The sequence below is a fragment of the Amphiura filiformis genome, chromosome 6 (assembly GCF_039555335.1).
Source record: "Amphiura filiformis chromosome 6, Afil_fr2py, whole genome shotgun sequence".
NCBI classification, from domain to species: domain Eukaryota; kingdom Metazoa; phylum Echinodermata; class Ophiuroidea; order Amphilepidida; family Amphiuridae; genus Amphiura; species Amphiura filiformis.
The window spans coordinates 30,295,760-30,306,238 of record NC_092633.1 but is presented as its reverse complement, the minus strand read 5'-3'; the positions used below and the strand labels follow the sequence as shown (position 1 = coordinate 30,306,238).

The window sequence follows — 10,479 nt, the reverse complement described above, 5'->3', positions numbered from 1 at the left end:
TGGATCCGTGTCCGTCATGTCACTATTGTTGGGAAACTACTTTTTTTTTGTTTTCAACCATTTTTACGTTTACCTGCCAACTGCAAACACGCCCAATTTGATTTGTCCCTGACTTGTTTGTCATCACACTAAACAAACTAAAGTAGCTTTTACAACAAGACCGTTGTGTTTATATGCACAGCGCACAGGCATGCGCATTGAATTGCATTAAACAAAATCAGTGTTTTAGCACTTTATCCGGCACTCACCTAGCCAAGGACACTTCAATCATATACTAGTAAGATATAAGATCAGTGCAGTGTAGCTCATGTTGTTAAAATTATAAGAATTTTCAGGAAACTTGAAAATGGGAGCTAACGGTAGCAAAAGTTTTCAACAAGTAGGCTCAGTGGCAACTGGTCTTACATCTTGGATGTCAGGGGCACGAAAACGCAGAGCAAACGAGGATACCAACGGAGAAGTATTGAATGGCAGAAAACAACATCAACATGGTGACGACACCAGTGAAGAGTCCCCCGTAAAGAGACAGAAAACGACAAAAAATGAAGGGAACGATGAGAGTGAAGAGGTTGATTCACAACATGAAGAAGCAATCGTGAATGGATCAAAAGAACTTGACAATGGCAAAGATGCATCAAATGGGTTGGTCCACCATGCCGACAAGGAATTAACAGTGAACTTGACCAGTGATGTGGACGAAGGAGTTGGCCTTGATGTCACAGGTAAACATGGTGAAAGACGTACTATTGTAATATGAGGGTCATTCAATAAGTTCTACCTCCTCTCTTACAGTTCTGTAAATCAGTGGTAGCTTCTTCAAACTTAGTCTACTGTAGTAGACCACTTTAATTTATCATCCCCTCCCTCTGACCATGGAAAATCAATCCTGTTCTGATCCAACAGCTCGGCCATCCATGAGAAAAGTGCTCTTTTCTCTGGGCAAGGCAGTCACTGGAGATGTATTATGTTTTATGCATGGAAAGGTATGAATTGTTCATTAAAAAAAGGGGGGATGCAGAGCAGTCTACTTCAATATTGACATCCTTTCTAGATTTTTGTAAGTGACCTCAGAAGCAAAATAATATTTTGTATACACTGGAAACGGTAAAAAAAGGCGCAAAACATTTACATTAAAATAGGTAGGCCTATATCCCACTTACGAGATTTGCACAATGTGCAAGAGTTATGATTAGGCCTACTACAACAGATTATGACTGCAACAACATCAAAATATGCAACCAAACACCAGGATGGCTATTAGTAAAAATGCATTTTAACTTTGAAAATTATACCATGCAGCAAGTTTGCTGTTATGCCTAATGGTCATTGCAGAGCATGAGAATCTGCTTGCGATCTATCTGTATGAAATGACTAAAGTCCTGTCTCAGAGCTGCAAGTTAAAGATAAAGACACCCAATCACTTTTTGTCACTTGCTATATGCAAATAAGTTTCCTTGGTGTTCTGTTACTAAGTGCCATTTTCATAGCAGGTTTAAAATGCTTCTATTGTCTGTCCAATTAACTTAGACACCCAGTTTTTGTTACTTATTTGAAAAAATATCCACTTTTAAAGAAAGTCATGAAAGAAAAGTGTTAACATTCGCTAAGACCTAACGGGATTTTTGTGTTTCCAAAGCATTGAGTGAGAGTTTACCAGAAATTCTATTGAAATTGGAAGGTTTTTTCTCAACACTTTAAAAATAATCCGGTAGAAGTTGGGTACCATTATTTTGGAAGGTCTCATTATACAGATTTGTAGGTATGGTGATTTTGGATAGTGAATGGATGAATAGTAAATTAATTATACTCCTCACCAAAAACATTTTATAAAATGAAAAATATAATTCAGTTCATAAAATGCAGACAGTGTTTCTAATTGGCATATTTATTCTTAGTGTATTAACTATAAGTGATCCCAGCTGTCCCTCAACCAATTACAACAATTCGGCGCGGTATTTGAATCTTCTTCTGTGCACGCTTTTGGCTTGGCCCTATTCTAAGAAAATACCAATTGTATGCACTATAAATGTTCTGATGTTATTGGTGAGGAGTATAATTCACAATACACTCCAGCCACATAGTAACTTGCTCTATCATTTGTTATAATGCACCAACTGTGACATCTTTTGAGTTATAGAGGTTGTGCATGGAATTATTGATTGGCTCCAAACAAAGGTGTCCTTCACCGAAATCATGGCACAGTGCAGTCCATTCAATCAAATATTGTCATCAACCTATTTGATCGTAGTGTATTTGTTATGTGTGTGAGACGACCTCTCGCGGTAGATTGCAAACATGCTTTTGTTGAATGCATTTTAGTAGACCGCCATTATTGTGAATTAGTAAAAGGATCAAAGAAAAAAAGGTGAAATCACTGATCAATATGCATGATTACAATGTTCAAACACCCCTTACTGTAAATAGATTATCCCATCAAAAGTTTCAAGTCATTAGGAATATTCGGCTGGACCCAGATATCTTGCTGTAAATCGGTCAAAATTGAATAAAAGTAGACAAGGAAGAATATTTTTTCATCGCTTTACTAATAATTTCTGTTAGGTCTGACCGTGTTTAGCAACTTTTCTTTCATGACTTTTTTCCAAAGTGAAAACTTTTCGAAATATATCCTAAAAACCGGGTGTCTAAGTTATTTGGACAGACAATAGTTAGCTAGCTGTATTTTTCTAATACAGACAATTTCTGTATAAATGTCTTGGGCGTTTCAAAGAAGAAAAAAAAGAGAAAAACGGATTTTGTTGGAGTGAAGCTGCCGAATGGTATTTTATGGTTACTTCAAATTGGTTTACTGAATGTCTTCCTTGAAGATAAATGTATAGATTTTCACGTACCATTTCCACACGGCACTGACTGAATCCTGATTTCATTTTTACTTCGCCTACAGCAGATGCAAAAAGATATTGAAACTATTTTTTTGCACAAGTTACATTATGATACTTGGCCGGTTATAATCTATGAAACGGCTGCTATTTGCACAAGCAGATATATGAGGGGGAGGTAGAACGTTTTGAATGACCATCGTACTCGTAGTTGGGGACCGTTCACAAACACTTGTTAGGGGGCCTGATGCAAGGGGGGCTTAGAATTTTACCCTCCTAAGGGGGGGGCCTGAAAAAATGACCACAAATTTACCTGGGAAAATTGAGTTTATATGCTTTTCTATGGGGTTGACCCATAATTTTCATGTCAAAAAGGGGGGATTTTCGCGATGAAATTTTTTTGCATCAGCCCCCCCCCAACAAGTGTTTGTGAACGGTCCCTTAGTACATTTTTTGTAGGTCTGTGATAAATCTATCTGGGAAGAACGATTTCATCTGAATTTTGAGCTATCATTTGCAGATTTGGGACCGGATTTGGGATCATCTATTTTCATGATGTTCTAGATGTTTAGGGTTTTAATGTGGCTATGTGCTTGCCTCAAGACAGCTTTTTGCGTCAATCTAGACCAATCGATCTATCGCGTATTTTGTCAAATAGGCCTACTCGGGATACCGTTAGACCGGGATACCAGTAGACGAAAGACTCCTTTAAACGAAACTGTAAAACTGCTCAATGTTTATATTTTATTTGATTAATGATAAATTTGTTATGTAACAAGTCATATCGATGTGATCATAAAAGATAAAGTGAATTTTGCCAAGCAACCTGGCACCTGCATTGGACGTACATGTACGTACTCTGAAAGAGCAAACAGTCAAACGTCAATTCTAAACAATGAGTCTACTGTCTGAGGTTGCACGTTGCGTTGTTCTCTTGAGTAGGCCTATGAAGGAAGCATGTCTGAAGTGCCAACATTGAGACAGCAAAAAAATACTCAAATGGGATCAAAACACTCAAGGATGGTATTTGAATGTTGTATGCCACATAGTTAGGTCATTCCATGGATGGTCCTTCTATATACTTCAGACTTCAGTACATGAAATCAAGGTCCTAAAGCATTGAAAACGTGTATATATGAAGATCACATGTCTGGATATTAAGGTTAAATACAATGGATTTTCAAGGCTTGATTCCAGAGGGGCGTAAGTTAATAATAGAAGGTCGTGGGTTCTATTTCCATGCTGGCACATTCCCTTGCTTTTTGTAAAAGTTGGGTTGTGTGCCGGTTGGGATCTTGTTGTCTTGTTTAATTCCGGGGTTTAATTGTAACACTTTGGGTTGGTAAACTGTTTCTTTGTTTCTTTTCAGTATTAATCATCTTTCTTTATACAGGGTGTCCAAAAAAAAGAGGCCCCTCATTGCGTCCTCTTTTTCTCCTATTTTTGAAACGTTGATTAAATATATTTTGGTATGTAAAACTCGTTAGCTTTAATAAACCAAAACAATTATTTCAATCGGCTCACAACTTTTGAAGATATGCCCTTTTGAATATAAGTACCCGTTTTTCACTCTGTACACGGATAGCAAACAGAGTGGTTGGGATGGCTCATGCTGTGGAGTGGCCTGCACGACCACCAGACCTCACGCCACTTGATTTTTTTTCCTTTGAGGCAAAATCCAAGTCCTTCGCAAACGTATTACTGAATGCATTCGCAAGTATCCGGCGCACAAGGATGGTACGCAACGCAATTGATGCAATGAGGACCAGGGCTGAAACCTGTATTCACCAAGGAGGCAACCAGGTAGAGGGCAGAGCAGCACAGTAAACTCACTTCAGAAGAACCAAAGACAAACCAAACAGCCTTTTAGTAGGTATATCACCCCAAAAATAAGCGCAGCAGAAACATGTTATTTGACGCTTTTAATTGAATCATCGTTATGAATGCTTCAAAAACAAAAACAGAATTGAAATCGGATAATGCAAAGTGATGTAACGTCAACTTGAAGATACCCGGAAATCGGGTGAAAACCTGCCACAAATTGCTATAAATGGCAAAATGGTAATTTTTGGGATTTGTAATGCTTATTCGGACACTTACTTGAAAAGGTAGCATTGATTTAAGTATCACAGATTAATTGCATATCTTTCCGGACTTCGTTAAAGAAAACAAGATTAAAAAATCTCTCCTCGAATAAATGTAATAAATCCACCAAATATACAATTTTAGCCATTTTGACCAATCTGCAGACAAATAAAAGCTTAAAAAATGACTAAGTCCAGCTAATTAATATGCAAAAATAATGCCAACAGAGAACCGTACATGATATGAGGATGCGATTTTTTTTGCACACATAAGTACCCAAAGTTCTTTCATTTGGTAACAAAAAATACACAAAAAGTCATTAATTATGCAAATTAGCTAATTACATCTAATTATATATTTATGCCATTCTTATGTTAATTAGGCATATGTAATTTTTACTTTTTTCAATGTTTTATTTATGTTTTATTCATACAGCATGATTTTGTCAAATATGAACCTGCTGTGATGTTGAATAAAAGAAACTGCAGTTAATTGCCTAAGTGCACCGAGTTTTCAATTGGTATAGGGAAGTGTTTCACTCATTGTCCAAGGAAAAAAATACATGATAACAAACACTGGTATTTCAGACCGGTGGTACTAGGTCCTCTATTTCGAGAGACCTATATTTATTGATTTATGGACGATCTAAAAAATTCATAAAACAGGTCTTAACTCTTAAACTAGGCAGTGTTTAATTTCGGCGGAGTTGATAGTGATTTAGGAAATGTTTCACCTACCATATATTAAAAAGACAAATTATTGTGATCAATGAAACATAACGAGGAAATCGTTTTTTGACATGTATGTTTTCAAAAATTGGCCAACTTTGATCCGCGCGCTTTTTGATTCACTGTTATGTATGCGTGCACAGTATGACAGAATTATTGTGCAGCCACTGTGACATACCTACTTTTAGGGCTACCTTTTATCCTAAAAAGAAAAGAGACTTATGTTGTAAATAAAATTTTAAAAAAGCAAGAAACAACAAAGTAAGAAAGTAAGAAACATAATAAAACAAAAAGCCATTAATAACCAAGAAAAAATAAGTAATTGCAAGTAAAGCAAAAGAAGTCCCATTCGGCATCCATTTTACCCACAAATTAATGACACTATTAACAAAATCCATTGCCCATAAACCCACCGGTAAAGCCCATTCCATAAATAAACTTATTTGATAAAGTTATCATTGAGGAATGTTTGATATTCATGCATGGTATGTGTATTCCTTTTCAATCTTTGAAGTAGCCAAACCTTCTCCGTGGACAGAGTGAAAAACGGGTACGTTTCTTTAAAAGATCATATCTTCAAAAGTTGTGAGCCGATTGATATAATTGTTTTGGTTTATTATAGCTAACGACTCAAGGTTTCATTACATACCAAAATATTTTTGATCAACTTTTCAGAAATGGGAGAAAAAGAGGGCGCAATGAGGGGCCTCTTTTTTTGGGGACACCCTGTATCAAAATCAACATTGTCCATTATAACACAATCAAGCGAGAAAAATCATATGTCTCCGAAAATAATATCATGAGGGATAGATCTGTATAAGTTGCCAACATTTTAGCCGATTTTTAGTTAAATTCACGAAACATGACAAACACTGCACTACGAATGTTCAAAATTTGATCTCACGTGCTTCACCGTGTGAGCTATAGCCGTTTTGACCTATTTATAAACATAAAACTTCGAGTTCTCAAGAGGTTTTCTGAATGAAATCAAAAACTCTAATGCGAAATCACTGAATAAAAGCAAGGACATTTGTACTCAAGGTGTGAATCATTAGTATTATAGGCCTGGTTGTTCGTGCATCACTTTATAGTTTGGGAATTAGGACTGGTCAAGCAACAATAGCTGATACAAATAGCATTTTATTATTGTAATCATGATAAGAACCATTAAAATGAGGGAAAACAAGTTCTCTATTCAATTATCACCTGATTATGATAACCTTTCCCGGGAACCTTTCATGCCCACTTTCATGCAAAGATCACAGGGAAAGGACTTATCAATTTATATAGCCTCAAGCCATTTTTCCAAGGGGGGCATGATTTTGTGATTAGTGGACCTTCACAAAATTTTGACTTTTATTGACCCAAAAAACATAAAAACTAGATTTTTTGGCTCGCTACGCTCGCACTTTTTTTGGACTTTTATATAATATACTTTTGCAAAAAAAAAAAGGGGGGTGGGGAGAACGCACTCCTGCGTACGGCCCTGCCTCGAGCCACAGACCTGGGACTGCTTTTCTCGCTTTTCTTTTGCAGTTTCATGTATTAATTCATATTTCATGCTTATTTAACATGTTTAATTATCATATACGTTTTTGTTTACAGATGACGAGAATAGTCCGTTATTGAACCCTTCAAAGGTAAGTAAACAGATGTCTAAAAAAATTGTACAAGTGAAAAGCGCCCTCTTAGAATATACTATTGTGACATGATGCTTACATCAACGTCAAGGGGGCAGTCTTAGCTTTTAAATCCCGTTTGTTCTGTTCAATTTTGCCACTTTTAATAGGGAAGAGGGCTGTACAGTGTACATGTAAATCAATGATCTAGCATCAAGCTTAAATCACTTCGAGTTCCTAAATTAGAAATTATACTGAGCAATTGTTACATAATCATTTCTTATCCTACAAAATGAATGTTCTTTTATATATTAACTGTATTGAACAGGTATTTGGATATAATATTAGGCCCCTATATTCAATTTTCTAAAAAGTGGCACAAAAGGGTTTCATACATTTGTATGAAACAGATCTCTGGATTGCCGAAACCAAAATGAATGAAACAAACGGAATTTGAAACATCATCCCTGCATGGACGTTGATGTACCCGGTATAGCATCATGTTACAACAGCATTTTCTAATGGCCAAAGATGGCGCTTTCCACTTGCACATTTTTTGGACAGACTGTATTATGAAACAAGCAATATAAAGCTAATATAGCCAATGCAAATGACTGTTTTATAGGTTATCTGTGTTTTGGGTTTTTGTTTGTTTTTGTTTTTTCCCGTTTTTCTTCTGAAAATTATTTTTAAGGTAAGACTTTCTTGCAGGTAGGCCTACATACACAAAATTATTATACTATGAAGAGTGGCAAGAGTAGGGCCTAGACATAGGCCTACATACATTTGTGTAGAAATCAAAATAGAAACCTTACTTTTAGGAAACAACCCTCAGCTCATATTTTGTTGTTCTTGCAATTGTTGTGGTGTCGTCGTGTTGTTATTGTTGTTGAGCTTGAGCGGACGATACATGACATGTTGAACCACAGGCGTAGATCCGGGGTGGGGGTGGGGTGGAAGGATGATCCCCCCAATATTCTGCCCGGGGTGGTCCATACAATCTCCCCCACCCCCAATGTTGACGACTGTATGTTGGTTTCTGACCAAATAAACCTCATATTTGGCCATTTTAGCCCCCAAAGTGCATTTTTGCGCGGTACACCCCCCTCCCCGGTACCATAAACATTTCCTGTTGCCAAAAGGTGCTGGATTCACTATCAAGAAATTTTTCCACCCCCCAAGAAATCTACGCCACTTGTACTCGATTTTAGACCTGCTAGTTTAAGGTATACGATGTATAAAATTGTTGGTCGAAGCAGCAGAAAAAAAGTAGTTCACAGCATCTTGCGAATGGTAGTGAGCTTAAGCATTGCTCAATTCATAGCGAGCGTGTAGAAGAATATTATTCAAATATCACACAGATATACTTTTGTAGGTCCTGTGGTTCTTGAGTTATGTTGTAAAGAGGACTGAAAGAACAACACTTTTGTAACACGTACATAACTCATTAACAACAATAAATTAAGCTAGTTTTCAAAGTATACCGGTATGATTATAGAATGAACTTTTGCAAAACACCAAAGTGTTATTTTTTAATAATATATTGATTCAGATAATGAAAATCGGTTTATTTTGGCTGCTGCGACCCCAATACCTCGTATATCCTTAAGATATTGTCTTTCCATGATCTTTTTATGCCAAGTCATTATTTATTTATTTATTTATTTATTTATTTATTTATTTATTATTTTCAATTGATTTCATTTCAACATTATTTTGATTATTTTATTTTCAAATCTAGGATGATACAAGTGGGCCATCTGAAGAAACCAACGGTACCAAAGAAATGAAGGAGGATGATAAAGATGGGCCATGTGGAGAAACCAACGGTACAAAAGAAATGAAGGAGGATGATAAAGAGGGGCTATGTGAAGAAACCAACGGTACCAAAGAAATCACGAAGGACACAAATGACTTAATAAAAACTGACCGTGATACAACACAAAGGCAAGATGAGGAGCAGCAAATTGAGCCGAATGATGAGGAGGAAAGTGAACAGAACACTCGGCTGATTACCACGAAGAGAAAGACTCGAAAAAGCAGCAAACGGCATCAGGATTCCAATGGAGTTACGCAGTCATAATTTCAAGCCATATAGCCATTCAGCCTGAGTCTAGTAAACCGACACATTACAGTCCCAGGTTAAAGCTATACGCCTAGTCATAGGCCTACCCTTCGACAGGTCCATGAGAATTGACATTTCTGTAAAGTAGGCCTATATAAAAAAAAGTTGAATATGGGACTTTGCAGGAGGAAGGTCTAACTGATGAGAGGGATGTGCGCCCGGGGATGTGCGGCCACATGGGCCACATCTCGCCCAATTATCCTGTTTTGTTTTGTTTCTTGTTATGTTACTATCTATATAAAAATCTCATCAAAAAGAAAAATATGACCCACGTGTGCCAAATGTGTCATCGAACATCTCGAAAGGTTCTCGATCACTTCCGAAGGTTTGCAGGCGCTTGTCCGAAGGTTCGCAGTCCAAATAAAGGTTCACTTATCCGGGAAAAAAGTTCGCTTGTCCGAAATATAAGGGTTCGCTAGTCTGAAAGTTATGAGATGGGCAGTGGCGTAGCTGCCCCTGTGAGAAGTCTTTCTCCCCTGTGTGGGAGACCATTTTTGACCATTTTCGTCAAAGTTTTCCTCCTAGAAATTGGCCCCCCCCCCAGCTCTGAAAAAGTCCTGGCTACGCCACTTGAGACGGGTTATATATAGGGTATAAGGTTTTATTGCATTTTATTCTCGGACTTACCGAACTTAGTCCTTTAGCGGATAGACACTTCTGAAAAGTATAAAAGAAGTTGGACCTTTTATAAATCCGGCGCGGGGTGCTCTTCGAAACATTTTGTACGGGGAAGTGCCACGGAGACTTAAGGATGTTGACTTCCCTAAATAAACTTTTTGCTGTTTTTGCTACCCGTCACTCGGTATATCAATTTTTCACAAAAAACACCCAAAATTGGGCGCTTTTAAGGACACTTTTGCCCATTATTATGTTTTGATGAATCCAAGTGTGTGAAAATATTGGATACAACACATAATAGTGATAAAATTGGATGCTTTACGCCCAATATTTATTGGTCTCGCTATGAGTTTTAAAATATTTCACGAGACGTAAAAACTCATCATGCATAGCTCGACCAATAAGGAAAAAAAAGTGTTTGTTTGCCCAGACACGACCGACCCAAAAAATAAGAAAACATAAAAACA

At 37.1% G+C, this 10,479-nt stretch overlaps 1 protein-coding gene across 1 annotated transcript; it reads left to right on the top strand.

Annotated features, from left to right (window-relative positions):
• The first annotated feature begins 263 nt into the window (after positions 1 to 263).
• LOC140154244 (uncharacterized) lies at positions 264 to 10,275 on the top strand. The gene is made up of 3 exons (XM_072176833.1): positions 264 to 722; positions 7,256 to 7,290; positions 9,011 to 10,275. Exons 1-3 carry the CDS (start codon positions 347 to 349, stop codon positions 9,350 to 9,352), a joined length of 753 nt encoding a protein of 250 aa, XP_072032934.1. The 5' UTR covers positions 264 to 346; the 3' UTR covers positions 9,353 to 10,275.
• The last annotated feature ends 204 nt before the right edge of the window (positions 10,276 to 10,479 follow it).

What these genes read in the sequence shown, in the direction of transcription:
- LOC140154244 (XM_072176833.1), top strand. Translation starts at nt 347, where the DNA reads ATGGGAGCTAACGGTAGCAAAAGTTTTCAACAAGTAGGCTCAGTGGCA. An exon ending in AGTTGGCCTTGATGTCACAG is followed by an intron (nt 723 to 7,255) that starts GTAAACATGGTG and finishes TTTTGTTTACAG; the next exon opens with ATGACGAGAATAGTCCGTTA. An exon ending in CGTTATTGAACCCTTCAAAG is followed by an intron (nt 7,291 to 9,010) that starts GTAAGTAAACAG and finishes TTTCAAATCTAG; the next exon opens with GATGATACAAGTGGGCCATC.